Source organism: Parus major, chromosome 12 (assembly GCF_001522545.3).
Source record: "Parus major isolate Abel chromosome 12, Parus_major1.1, whole genome shotgun sequence".
In the NCBI taxonomy this organism is placed as follows: domain Eukaryota; kingdom Metazoa; phylum Chordata; class Aves; order Passeriformes; family Paridae; genus Parus; species Parus major.
This window is the reverse complement of record NC_031781.1, coordinates 6,504,669-6,518,548: the sequence shown is the minus strand read 5'-3', so window position 1 is coordinate 6,518,548 and position 13,880 is coordinate 6,504,669. Positions and strand designations below refer to the sequence as shown.

Here is a 13,880-nt window from a genome sequence, read left to right as displayed (position 1 = left end):
TTTAAGTCAGGCAGCAAAAAATTACTGCAGCAGGACAAAGTGCTTCTGCATTTGCTAAAACAGCTGTGAATGAAATGCCTGACTGTTACAGGGTGCATTCAGAAAACTGCTTTCTGCTCTTCACTGAACCCCTCATATGTGTTTCAAAAACCAGCTTTCACTTCTGACCTCTTTCCAACTTCAGGAGCTCAGGACTTTTGAAGGCCTACAGGAGTCAGATTTAGCAAAATACTTGGAATGAAGAAACAGTTCCAGCTCTCGTGTTGCTAAGCAGGGGCTGGGGCCTGCTGAAGTGCTCACTAGAAGCTCTCACCTCAGCCACAAGTTCTGCATCAAGGTCCAGACGAGAGAGGGCATCCAGGATTGGCACTGTCAGCCGTCTGCCCTGCTTCAGCAAGCAGCTGATAAACAGGGAAAAGAAAACAAATAGTCCTCTTAAGAAAACCAAGAATGTATCTTTTGTGTATTGTATGATTCCAGTAATTTTTGTGATTAGTGAAAAAAAAATAAAAATCTCTGAAACTGACAACATATGGCACTGGCATTATGGAAAACTTGTTCCCCAAATTATTACTCTTCATGTAAGAGCTACAGCTGTTTTTAACAGCCTCATGCACTTTCCCAAAACTTATGTAATCATTCTTAGCTGACATCTCAGTTTCTTACAAACTTTCTCTATCAAGAAGTTGTACTGAAATTTTGTTAGTTGAAAAACACCTCATCTGCAGCATCCTGGTAACTCTGTCTATGCTCCCTAATTCATTAGAAGTAATGAGTTGTTTTCCTCATCAGAAATGGGTAGAGACTATTGAGAACATGGAAATACATATGCCTTGCTGACACTGTTCAGATCTCAGCTTTCAAAATATACAGAGAAAAGAGAAGTCTGAGGAGTTTGACTAGCATAGGAAAAATGTGTGGAGTTTTTTATATAGAAGCTGAGGCAATAAACAGAATGAAAACAAAGTCACAATTTGAGATGGTAAAAGGAACAGGATGCACTGCCTGCAGTAATAATCTTTAACAGTGATCACATGTTTGAAAAGGTAATTAACACCAGCATAAATATAAGTGATCTGTGCAATAATAAGAATTAGAAACATTTAAACTACTCAAATTATTGTGTATAGTGAATACATTATTAAAGAAGACAGATGTAAGGATTAGCCTACGGCAGTGCTGCCTGGGAGGATAACTCTTGGCATTAGGTCCCCCAATTGTTTGGATCAGTAAATATGCTTGAGAAAAGTATATAAAATAGCCAGAAAGTTCTGTTTCATGCACACATTTACTCGTTTGTTTTTTTTTAATTAATAAAAAACATGTTGATCCTCACACAGCAGAATCTAAGACAAATCAGAAGTTATCAGTTATAGCCAAGTGACTTATCATAGACTATCCAGCAGAAGTAGTGAGAACTTAACTGGATGCTACCTGTGCTGTCTCCAGGTAGTCAAGAGTTTAATAATAATTGAGATAAAAGCAGTTTTTGAGCACTGTCTAAATGTAATGTCTTTTGCTGGATTGTTTGTGCTCTCTTTAAGAGCATAACAGTACAAATGGAATGTCCTAAGACAGTGGTAAGTGTCCTCAAACGTCGCAGTTGACAGGAACATGGCGCTGTCCTAATACTTCAGTCAGCCCCAGAGCAATCTGCATTAATGCATCTTGTCCTTTTCTGCTAAGTGCAAGGGGGAAAAGAACAAAACAAAACAAACCCTCCCAACCAAATCATTCATACCTGAGCTCTCTGGCAACCTCACTTTGCTGGGAATCCTCCAGGATCTCAGGTAAACTGGTGATAATATCGTGCTGGATTGGTACTGGAGAGACACTAATCATCTGCATTAACTTCTTGACCAGATCCTGCAGGCAAGAGGAGCACTGGTGAAATGCACAAATCTCTCAGTACAACAGTATTATGCATCTAAGGTCCCACAGTGCGACATCTGTCTGAGTTTATGCCAACTGTCCCTTAATTCATTGTCCTGCTGACACCATGAAGCAGAGCATGGACTTTTGTGGAACAGTAGTATTTTAGAACAAGGATATAATGATATTGGTGAGCAAAGGAAACTAGCAAACACAAGCTTCCCAGTGTTTAGTACTCCAGTAGAGAGTAACCCACAGGGACCAACTGACTTAGGAAAAGAATCACCAGAGCAGAACAGAGAATTCATCCTCACACATTTGCAAGTATCCAGTACCTTGTTAAAATCAAACAAGAGGGGATTGTAACTTCCTGCCAGCAACAGTTTTATAATGGGATCATCTGTGTGAACACACATGCACAGATATAAATTTATGTAAAAGAAGACTTAGAGCAAGGAAAGAAGAAAAATAGTAAAAGATGTTCAGAGGTTACTCAAGGCAATTATAATGAAACAGAAAAAAATTAAATCTCTTCTTCAGCATGTGAATACAAAAATATCAGTTCTCATCAGCACAATAATTCAATCTAATCCCACCTGAAAGGCATTCCAGAAGTCATTTGGAAAAAGCATCCATGTGATTGCACCTCTGGTACCCACCTGGCTGTCAAGGAGCCTGTCAAGCCACTTAAACTGATTGACAATGAGCCGGGGGAAATTTGTTCCAAAGGTGCCCACACTGAAACAGCAGAAAAGGACACACAGGTTAGTCAGATCTACAGACACCAAAGCTCTGCTGCTGGTCAGCAAGATCAACACCATTCTTAACCAGCCATGAATACATAGAAAGAACTTCACTCTTCTTACAGTTTGATAGGAAACAAGTGTAACAAGATTCATTTTTAGAATTCCCAAAGGATTCACAGGACAATCAACAGCTTATCACTTTTACATACAAGATCCTTTAGAATTCTTGGGTGAAAGCAGTTCAGACCTTGTGACTGTCCAGGTTAAACCCTCCTCAAACAAGATTTCAGTCTGAGACAATTTCTTGGGCTACACCCCTGTGCAGCATTTGTATCCTGTATTTCAGCACTGGAACAAAAACTGCAGCAGGAACAGCCTCATCTTTCTGCCCCTTGGTCTGCCCCACTAACTCCAGGGCACAGGAAGAAGAGGTGAATTGGTCAAGTCTTGCCTGTGTTACACCTCAAGATCTCTTACTCCACTATGGTGTTCTATGTTCAAAACCAAGAGATGCTCTTTCAATTTCCCTTGTCTGAAGACAACTTGCAATTTTAAAAGGATATCTGTTTGCATCTCCCAGCCTCCTAAAACTCTGCCAGCAGCCACTTCCATCTTTTATTTAATGATGAGACAACTCTGTAGTCTGTCTGCTGAAATAATTCCTAAGCTTGTGTCAGTAGCTGGAAAAAGCACAGTAAATGCACAATGTCTGCATTTCACCTTCTTGAAATTTGTCTTCTGTTTTATGGACTAACAAATTTAAGGCCATGGTACCCCACCGATTATTTTACACAGGTATGGAAAAAAAAACCCGTATCAGTGCAAACTGCCATTCAAGCAAATCTGAAGTAACAGCTAAAGTCAAACAGCTGGTGACTGTCCAAAAGAAATTTCATTTCAAGGCAGAGAGAAGCCAGTTTATACTCACATGTCAAAAAAGAATTCAGGGATCTTTTCCAACAACAGTGTTATGACAGCAGGCTAAAAGAAAGGAAAAAGACAGTGTTAGGGTGTCTAACACTGGCTGTGCTGTGGTACTGCCACCAAAACTGAGCTTTCAGAAAAGATGAAATATACACAGAGAATAAAATACTTGAAAGGCTCAATAAAAGTATTTCCTGTATAAGAAATCTCTTGCCTAATGCCAGAAATGAGGCACACAGCCTAAGAAGTGAAAACCACTTTAAAGAGTGTGGTATAAACTACCCACATAACCCAGCATGCCCAGAGCATACGAGCAGGATGAACAATTCCTCTGGGCCGATGAACCTCTCTTTCTCAGACCCTGAGCTGCTCTTCACCACACAGAAAACCAAAGAATCAATTTTAGATAAGTTTGAAAACAGTGCCCAGCTCTAGCACTTAAAAAAACATTCTCCACAGTGGAAGTGGTTATATCTCACCAGAATTTCCCATGGCTGACCTCAGCCATCACCTCTCATTCTGCCCCTGTTCACCTTTGAGAAGGGTCTGGCTCTGTGTTCCCTGCACCTTGCAACCAGTATTTGAAGACCATGAAATTTCCCTTAATCTTCTTTTAAAACTGAACAAACCCAGTTTCCCCTGTCTCTGCTTGTCTGCCATGTGTCTCATGCCCAAAGCATCTTTGTGTCCTTACAACAACAAGCTGGACACTACTCCAGATGCCACCTCACGTGCCTCAAAACCAGTTCTATTAATCATTTACTTAAGCAAAATGTTCCCTACAATCAAAACCATTGTAAAGAGCAAGCTAAGGTGCCCATACCTGTAAGATCTTAATCCCAAGAAGCAGTTTAATGAGGCTTTCGCAATATGAGTGCACCAGATTCCTGCAAAATGAAAGATTCCACCACAGCTGTGTCAAAAACATGCTGGGAGAACAGGCTGTAGCTCTCCATGACTGTTTTTCTTAAGAACTACATACAATGACTTAAGGTAACACATGGTAATCACAGACACACACAAGAAGATTTAAAACTGCCCTTCAGCTCTGAACCAGCTCACTCTCTACAAGACTAGAAATGTGAAAATCTGTGGTAAAGCTGCATCTCCTGGAAAATCTCAGAAAGGAATTGACCTTCACCAGCCCTGGCCAATTTTTTTCACAGTATTTGGTTGTTACCATAAAATGCCATGGAATCCACTGTGTCCCATGGGCAGACAGGAAATTCTGTGACTTAACACTCTAAACTCCCTGCTATTAAACAGCCATCCTGCCTTGGTGTGGAGCCTTTAGCTGCACCCTGGTCAATGTCACAGGACATAACTAAAGACTGGCTCTGACTGAAGGGAAAGGCAAAATACATTTCCTCTACCTGGACCCCTCAGTCCGTACAGGAGTGCATGGCAAGAGGCAGTTCTTGAACTGGTTCCTGTCCTTGATGTGAGATTCCAGGCCACTGATGAACTGCTCCACAACCTGCAAAGCAGAGAGAAGTTATCCACCCCAGCCAACTACTGTCCTGTAGGATGCATTTGGAAGCAGATGATGAGAACCAGGAAGAGTTAAGGGAACTGCAGACAGAAACTCTCACAGAAGGAATGCTGGATAATAAATGAACGCTAGTCTAGACCATTTCCAGAGGAAGCATTGATTGTTCTACAAAGGAACTCTAAAGCAAGTGTCTTACATCTTACTCTGATTTAAAAAGGCTTTACCTTTCTTCCTGTTCAGCTGAGATAGCAACATTTAATGTGATGAGAGCTGCACCCAAAATACAGTTGGAGTCAAATCACTGGCCTCAGAAATTTCACCCTGGACTTGCTGTCTGGGGAGGAGCTTCACATCATGGCAGTGTTAATGCTGCCAGCTCCCACCCAACACAAAACCAAAGCCAGCTTCCACCAGAAAGCTGTGCAAGTGATTTGTCTGCTCTAAGAGTCTTTGTCTGTTGAATAATATTGCCAATGAAAATTACTTTGAGAGAAAAACAGTGGGACTAAAAGGCTAGAACAGCAACACTGAGAGAACTGGAAACCCTGAACCACAGAAATCCAAGATACGCTGCTGTGTTGCACACTTTTGTGTGGGACTAGCAGGGACAGGCAGCTGCATTTGCATATTTTCCTATTCAGCAAACAGCTTCAAAGGTGGCTCCTGCCAAAGTTACTTACAGCTGGGTAAGTAGGGTGCTTCTCCAGGGCCAGACAGAGCTTCTTCTGGAAAGCCATTTGATCAACAGCTAAGGAAACAGTTTAGAAAGGAAATAAACAAGTCTGTCCCTACAATAATAAACATACAATAATAAACATGTCTGTCCATCACAACAGCTACACCAAGTACAAGCTCTCAAGCCCACCCACCAGCATTTCCTCATCTGCTCTATTGAGAAGCCCAGTTGCAAAAGCCTGAGTGGAATCAGCACTTGTGCTTTCTTTAGTCTGGGCTGAGAGTAGCATTGAAGACATTGAATACAGGACCTCCTTGGACAGGCCAGGCCTGTTGGACAAGGAAGGCCTTGTCTGAAATGAAAGGCAACAATGCTACGTTTGTTTCCCCATTTCAGAGCTCCTGCCTCTGCAATTCAATACTGTAATCACAGATGCAGTCTAATATTTTTCTATATACCTCCAATAATCTTTCAGAAATCTTTAGACTTAACAGGCGGTATAATGAGTTTAGGTGATGCACTGAATTCAGCAGGAACAAGACGTATGTAAGAGGCCAAATGAAGGTTTGCTTGAATTTTGAAACAAGCTGTCTCAAGCACTTCTGTGCTACAAGTAAAACACACTATTTGTACTAGCTATCCTTGCAGATTTTGATCTAAATCAGAAAGAGCAAATGTTAAACTCATACCTATTTCATTCTGCCCCTCCCCAGCTTTCAGCACAATTCCTGATGTCCTGAGGAGCTCTTCAAAGACTCCTTCATTTTCCAGACCACAGAAGATAGAGGCATTTTCCTTATCAGAAATCCGTGACTTCTTAGTTTCTGAGAAAACAAGACATACTGCATCAAATATATTAAAAAATCAATAGTGTCATTAACAATCAGCATTATCAAAATTGCCATTTTGGCACTGTCTGTGCTTGGGAGCTGTTGCCTCTGTTAATGGGTCCCCACCCCACTAACAATAACCAAGCACCTACTTGGCAAGTCTGTCTTGCAGCTCCCTTCAGAAGCATCAACTTTCGACAATTTCCTTTTTGAAACCATGGTAACAAAACCTTTGTTGTTGCCTAAAAAGATGCAAGAAAAAGACAAGTGTTTAATTAATCTTTTTTTTAAAGCAGATCTAGAATGTATTAAAAACAGCAAAAGGGAACACAACAGAAATTGTGAGTGCTCAAAGAAAGACAGATTGCCTGGGTAACCAATATCACACATTTTTCTGCTGTGCAGGTTGAAATTTTAGAGTTTGTCATATTTAAATAGCACAATACATCAGTTTTTCTAAAATTCAGTTTTTCATAAAACAAGGCTTGGCCTTTCATTCAGGTATCAGGCAAATTAAATGGAAAATTAAAGTGAGCTACTATGAGGACCCAAATTGCATCCACTGAGCTAAACTCAAGACCCTCTCCACATGCCTGGACAAAGCAACAAAGGATTCACAGGTGAGTGTTCATAAGCCCAACCACATTAAGTGACCCTGTTCATGTCCCTAAACATGAATCATAGCCAGTGTACTCTGTCAGCACAAACTTCCATCTAACCCTTCCTCTTTTGGGGGGTGGCAACAATTAAAAAGAAAAGAAACACAAAAACTCGACTCACCTTTAAAACTTAAAGGTTATTTAAACAAGATGTGTGCACATCTCACACTAAATTTCAACTGCTTGGCAGAGGCTAGTAAAATGAGTTTCTTAAAATATCAGCATGGAAGGGGAACGGTTAAAAAAAAAAAAAAAGTGCAGTGAGCCTTTGAAAGGTGTTTCAGGTGTACAAATATCTGAAAAACGGGTGCCAAGAAGATGGTGCCAGACTCTCTTCAGTGGTGCCCAGTGACGGGACAAGGAGCAATGGCCAAAACGAAAACACAAGACGTTTCACTTCGATATAAACAAAATCGATATAAGCAACCTTCAGGGTGTGGATGGTAGAGCACTGGAAGAGGTGCCCAGGGAGGTGGCGGAGTGTCCCTCTCTGCAGCCATTGCAAACCCACCCGGACCCGTTCCTGTGTCACCTGCTCGGGGTGCTCCTGCCTCGGCAGGGGGATTGCACTGGGTGATCTCAGAGCTCTCTTCCAGCCCTATCGATGTTCTGTTCTGGGTGCGAGATGCAGTCTGACAGCCCAGCCAGGCGTCAGGCCGGCACCTTCCCATCGCACCTACTGCCAAAGGCTGGGCAGTGCCTGAGGCGACCTTTTCAACCCCCTCAGCTCAGTTCAGCCCAGCTCACCTGAGCCCCCCTCACCTGAGCCGAGCCGAGCCGAGCTCACCTCTCGTCCTCTCCCGTCCCCTGCGGGCAGGACAGCACACCCCGCTGTCCCCTCACGCCGCTCCCGCCACTCGCGCTCGAATTTCCCGCCAGCGGCGCGCGCTGACGCCGTTCCGCCGGCGGCGGAAGAGCCAGCCCCGGAAGCGGAAGCAGCGGCCCGGTGTCGGCCGGAGCCGGGCCCGAGGCGGCACCGCCGCGATGAGCGAGCCCGAGCTGCTGCTGGACTCCAACATCCGGCTATGGGTGGTGCTGCCCATCGTCTTCATCACCTTCTTCGTGGGCATGATCCGGCACTACGTGTCCATCCTGCTCCAGAGCGACAAGCGCCTCACGCAGGAGCAGGTGTCTGACAGGTCAGGGCCCGCCTGATCCCCGCTCCCCCGGCCCGGCCCGCTCCCCCCGGCCCGGCCCGCTAACGCCGCCTGTCTCTCTTCCAGCCAAGTCCTGATCCGGAGCCGAGTCCTTCGGGAAAATGGAAAATACATTCCAAAGCAGGTAGGGAGCTGCGCGCTCGGGCTTTACAAGGAGGATGGCTGGGAAAGGAGCACGAAGCGCGGGGCTCTGCCCGGGCTGTGCCGCGGGAGGAGCAGCGCTCGCAAGGGCCGGCGGGGTCGGACGCTGCCGGCTCACTCCGGAGCCAGAGCAGTGTCCAGGAGTGCAGATTCTTAGGAAACCTGGACACAGCACCGCTGTATATGTCTTTTCCTTGACATTCATGTTAGCTGTCACTGCTTGATGTTTTACCTGCATGCTGACATGAGATGCGCCTCCAAACTGTCGTGTACCGTATCTGCCAGCAAGCACACAGGGATGTAGTGCAAGCTTGGGATAACGAGGTGGTCATACAATGTCAACTGAAACACTTGCTGAACTATAAATGCATCGTTGGCTCTGCTGGTACCAAATGTGTATTTTGTGAAATCCAAAGGTCAGTTGGGTGAGTGAAGATGTTCCATGTATCAATATTGGTGCTCCATGAGCACAAAGAATTTGAACAAAACACCAAAAGCTCTTAAATTGGCATGGGTTTATTTTCAGAGAACTATCATAATTACTTTAAGAATTTTAAAAAGCCAGAGATCTGGTACTCTGGATGCAGAAAAATGTGAGGAGCTTTAGAACACATGGGCAGTGAGTCACCTATCCCAGGAAGGTGTGTTGTGAAAGAACTCATGAGATGGCTGAATGTCTGAGCAAGAATTAATGCTTCTGTCCTTTTACTTTTTATGGTGTTGGCATTGTCTTTTTCTGTTTTCAGTCTTTCCTGTCCCGGAAATATTTTTTTAATAACCCTGAGGATGGATTTTTTAAGAAAACAAAAAGAAAGGTAGTGCCTCCTTCACCAATGACAGGTATGTTAAGGTACCCTAACTGCAGCCAGGTAGAAAAACTTGTGTCTGCTGAGTGTGGAAAGTGAATCAACTTTGGAGGGAGCACAAGCAGTATGAGGAATTATTATCCCTCTCTTGGATAATAAAAATACTAAATTGCTCCATGTTGCTTCTACCTTGAGCTCCTTGCAACATCTCAGGAGACCTGACCTCCTCAGGGTAGCCAGGAGTGGGAGTCCTGTTCTTGTCTCTTTTTGCCAGTGTTTTGCTCCAGCTCCTGCAGGGTCTTCTCTAAAGTTATTTAATTTAAATAATGTATACAGCAAGATAGGAGCTTGTTGTCCTTCCTCTACCCAGGTCAGCTCACAGAGGGGTCAAGCAAGTTCAGAGATCTGGGGCAAGGGATAGGGTCAGACACAGAACACAACACCTCTGTGGCAGCAGCTGCTACCACACTGGCTGAGCATCACATATTGCATAGTATTGTCAAAAAATTGTTCCATTTCAATGAAAAATTATAGATACTGGGATAGGACTGTTGTCTCATGCAGTTTCTTAAATTAGCTGACATGTAATGACTTGTTTCTCTTTATTGTGATGTGCTGCTACTTCACATCCCACCTATGATTTACAGATCCTACCATGCTGACAGATATGATGAAAGGGAATGTAACCAATGTTCTGCCTATGATCCTCATTGGTGGTTGGATCAACATGACATTTTCAGGATTTGTCACGAGTAAGTGTCTGCAATAACATGGGTTTGGCTGTGTTTCTGAAATGACCTTGAGGGTCTGAGCTGCATCACAGATTTGGTCCTCGACCTGAGAACAGTTAGAAGCAGCATAAGTTTGCCTTGAGGCACTGCTGCTCTTCACTCCATGAACTGCACAGATTTGCCTGTCCCATTGCAAAAGGGGAAAATTGTTTTCAGAGTATTGGCCACGGTCTCAAAGAAAATAGCTCATGTACTTGGGAACAACTGTATTGACAGAACCAGGATTTTACTAAAGCTGCCTAAGCTTCAGGCTGATACAGTGGATTTTCCTCTGAACCTTGTCCAGGGAGTTGGTTACTGTGTAGAGCATATACATCAAAAATACTTAAATTCATAGTTCTGGGTCTTTTTTCTATACTATTAATGTGGTAACTGTTTCTTTAACAAGGGACATTCCCTTTCACAGTCACTGAAGTAGTACCTGTGAGGGTTTATTCATCTGATTAAGTTTCAGAAAGTCATTTTATATTAAAATGAATACGGAACTGCAGCTTTTTAAAAAATCAGTTAACTTTTCATTGTTCTACGTTGCACTCAGACTACATTAGATTAAATAAAAGAACTACCTGCTCACTTTGCCCTGTGCTTTGCAGTTGTGCATGTCACTTTGTGAAATTCTGCTTTTTTTTTTCTTTTATCCTGCAGCAAAGGTCCCGTTTCCTCTGACACTGCGTTTTAAGCCAATGTTGCAGCAGGGAATTGAGCTGCTCACTTTAGATGCATCCTGGTAAGCCCCTGTCCTCAGCAAGCAAGGTCCAATTCCCACTTGGAAAATGTTGAATGTGTTAATAGCCCTTGGATGGTCTGTGTGGGCTGCCAGAATGAGGTCACAAGCCAGCTTTGAACCGACAACAACTGTGCTTGTTCTGATTTGTCAGGGTGAGCTCTGCTTCCTGGTACTTCTTGAATGTGTTTGGACTCAGAAGCATTTATACTCTCATCCTGGGCCAAGATAATGGTAAGGCACTTGTCATTTCTGGGAACTGGCTGCCCCTTCCATGGGATGTTGTCTGAGGGAGGCTGGGGAAAAGACTTTTAAGTTTACAGCCAAAAAGTTCCTGAATGCCTCTCTTGTTTCTTTGAGGTTACTTACTGTCCATGGGACAGCTTTGACAACACCTGCAGCCAAGTACCCAAATCTCCTGCACCAGCCACTGGCTCATAAACTTCCACAGTTGTCAACCCAGGCTTTCTTTCCTGTCAAATCAGCGTGCAAAAGTTTTGTACTCATGTTTATTTCTAGCAAGTATTGGTTTTAAGGAAAACTGCCAAGATTTCTTAATGTTAGATGTGGGGCAGGACAGATGTGCATTGGGAATGTAGGAAACTATTTTTCTCAATTTTTCTGCATACTTTATGTAGATCTGGCTAAGATGGAGCAGGTGGGAGCAGGGACTTGTAAGGACTCCTGGCACAGCAGTATTGCGTGCTGGCTGTTGCTGCAATGTTCTCATCTATAGATAAAAACCTTCCCAATGACACCATGCTCCAGGGAATGCTGTTTAATAACACAGAAATCAATCTCTCATTTCTCATTTGTAGCTGCAGATCAGTCCAGGGTGATGCAAGAACAAATGACAGGGGCAGCAATGGCCATGCCAGCAGATACCAACAAAGCATTTAAGGTACAGTATTCCCACCTGCATTCCTGTTTATGTGAGCTTGCAGGGTCATAGGCTGCATGTAACTCACCGTCTCCCTGTGTTGAGTAAGGGATTTGCTCTGGATTCCTGATCCTAAAATTAGAGCTGACAGCTTATGAGGGCTGTGGGAGTTGCTCTGGGTCTGGCAGAGCCCAAATAACCCTGAAGTAAATCTGACAGATCAGTCATTGCTGGTACAAAAGCTGAATTTATGTCCCATCCTCTGATTTTGCTAAGGAAGGGTTTTGTTTTTTTAACCTTGAGGTATAAATCCAAAGCAGAAGCTGGTTCTCTAAAAGTTGTTTCAACAGTGCAGTTGAGTGTGAGTCCAGCAGGCACCTGATGGAACTTGGGTAAGAAAAGCCAGTCAGTTCAGTGGAAAATCCATCAGGATTTTACTGCCTTGAAGTTCTCCTAAAGCACTTTCCATAGGCACTAGCTTGTTATACTGCCTCTGCCTTTCACAGGCAGTTTATGCCCAGGCTTATGCACGAAGGACAGACCTGCTTTCTGGTTTTGTAGACTGTAGAAGAGGTTTAGCCACACATAACCTGCTGCCTGGGAAGTTTGGGTGGTCTGCTCCTGCAGTTTTGTTTTCAGTAATCTTCCTGGTTAAAAAATCCCACACCACCCAGGCAGAGGCTCAGCCAGGGAAGGGATGGCTGCAGTTGGCAGCGGTGCTGGAGCAGTGGTTGTTCTGTCACACTCAGCACTGAGGTGCAATTCCTGCCAGTACTGACTCCACTTCCACCCAGTCCTGGCTTTCCACAGCACTTCTGCCCATTCAGCCTCACAGGGACCAAAACCCACTACATGTTCCAGCAGAAACAAAAGGGAAAAAGCTCCATTGCAGAGGAAGTGTTCTGGCCAAGAAAAACAAATCTCTTGCTGGGCATCATGTGACACAGATTTTTTTGCAGGCTTTGTGCACAAGTCTGTGATCAGGTGCAAAATTTTTGGCCTCTTACCTGTTGTTATCAAGTAACTCTGAACTAAAGAATTAACTCACTGCAAAGCACTTGACCCACCAGAACAGGCTGTTATAGAAGCAATGGACTGTTCCAGAAGGTTAGAGGGTTGGCAGAAAGCAGATAACATCATTTTTCTAATTTCTGTAATGCAGTTTGTATTGATCAACTAACATCTAATTAAGCATAAAGCACTGATTTCAGAGTTGACAGGGTTGCCAGGTTTTTAATAGAAATCAGTGTTTGTTGCCATTTTAAAAGCAAGCACTGTTTTGTGTAGTTCTTGTCTAACTAATCCTGTGTTGCTTTTCCTTCTCTACTTCTGTTCACTGCCAATGCAGACGGAATGGGAAGCCTTAGAATTGACAGATCATCAGTGGGCCTTAGAAGATGTAGAGGAAGAGCTCATGGCAAAAGACCTCCATTTTGAAGGCATGTTTAAGGAAGAACTTCAGACCTCCATCTTCTGAGTTTGAGAGTACGCTTTTGTCTCTTCTTGTAAAAGTTATTTGAAAAGAAATCTGTTATCTAAAATTATACAAGGTATTTTAGCAAGGCTGAGAATAAAAGAAAAACATCATGTTCAGAACTGCAGTGCCCTCACTTTGTATTGAGCCCAAAGACAAACATACACATTATCTCCCCATTAATTTAATCCTTCCCAAGTCCTTTTGTAAGCACCTGAGTGCCCACACAGCCCTTCCTGCCTGTGAGCAGGGTGTTCCCAAAGACTGCCTGCCTGGCTGTTACTTACTGGTCCAGGTGGGGATAAAAAATGCTTTAAGCTGCCCACCTTGTACTGTAGAGAACACAGAGGAACTGTTCCTGGCTTATTCCTCTGCAGGAACTCCCCAGACCTCTTCCCCAGGGACAACAGTCCCAACCTGGAGAAATGCTTTGTAAAAAGAAAGTCTTTAATACTCTGGCTATTATTTTTTTCCTCCTTTCTTTATTCTGAGCACCTTTTTCTCAGGGTGAAACTCTAAATCCTCTTCAAAGCAGGAGCTGAGCCAGGACTGTGATTTTCTGTTCTCACCAAATCATTCCAGTGAACAGGGAAGCTGCCCCTTTGCTTTTGCTTCTTCCCAGGATGGGTTTCACACCATGTTTTGGAGGTCAGCCCTTTACAGCAAAGCTCAGCAGCTGCTATTCTACATTAAGGCTCATTAATCCTC

At 43.6% G+C, this 13,880-nt stretch overlaps 2 protein-coding genes across 3 annotated transcripts in view; one reads left to right on the top strand and one right to left on the bottom strand.

Moving 5' to 3' along the window:
• Window positions 1-8,069, bottom strand: part of FANCD2 (FA complementation group D2) — a 35,839-nt gene extending 27,770 nt beyond the window's left edge. Inside the window, exons 1-10 of one of the 2 annotated variants that reach the window (XM_015640861.3) lie at window positions 7,987-8,069; window positions 6,693-6,782; window positions 6,400-6,534; window positions 5,715-5,782; window positions 4,916-5,019; window positions 4,366-4,429; window positions 3,547-3,599; window positions 2,532-2,610; window positions 1,742-1,866; window positions 314-401 (exon numbers count right to left, since the gene is read on the bottom strand). In XM_015640861.3, the coding sequence (XP_015496347.1) occupies window positions 314-401; window positions 1,742-1,866; window positions 2,532-2,610; window positions 3,547-3,599; window positions 4,366-4,429; window positions 4,916-5,019; window positions 5,715-5,782; window positions 6,400-6,534; window positions 6,693-6,759 (783 nt within the window). In that variant the 5' untranslated portion in view covers window positions 6,760-6,782; window positions 7,987-8,069. Of the gene's footprint in view, window positions 1-313; window positions 402-1,741; window positions 1,867-2,531; window positions 2,611-3,546; window positions 3,600-4,365; window positions 4,430-4,915; window positions 5,020-5,714; window positions 5,783-6,399; window positions 6,535-6,692; window positions 6,783-7,961 lie in introns of both variants that reach the window. The other variant, XM_015640860.3, reaches the window with a different exon arrangement.
• Window positions 8,070-8,125: 56 nt separating this feature from the next.
• Window positions 8,126-13,294, top strand: EMC3 (ER membrane protein complex subunit 3). Its single transcript, XM_015641431.2, has 8 exons — window positions 8,126-8,338; window positions 8,423-8,480; window positions 9,244-9,337; window positions 9,951-10,055; window positions 10,740-10,821; window positions 10,973-11,052; window positions 11,637-11,719; window positions 13,047-13,294. Exons 1-8 carry the CDS (start codon window positions 8,184-8,186, stop codon window positions 13,173-13,175), a joined length of 786 nt encoding a protein of 261 aa, XP_015496917.1. The 5' UTR covers window positions 8,126-8,183; the 3' UTR covers window positions 13,176-13,294.
• Window positions 13,295-13,880: the final 586 nt, after the last annotated feature.

Coding starts and splice junctions, on each gene's coding strand:
- EMC3 (XM_015641431.2), top strand. CDS start 8,184: ATGAGCGAGCCCGAGCTGCTGCTGGACTCCAACATCCGGCTATGGGTG. Junction 9,338..9,950: donor GCCTCCTTCACCAATGACAG/GTATGTTAAGGT, acceptor TATGATTTACAG/ATCCTACCATGCTGACAGAT. Junction 11,053..11,636: donor CATCCTGGGCCAAGATAATG/GTAAGGCACTTG, acceptor TCTCATTTGTAG/CTGCAGATCAGTCCAGGGTG.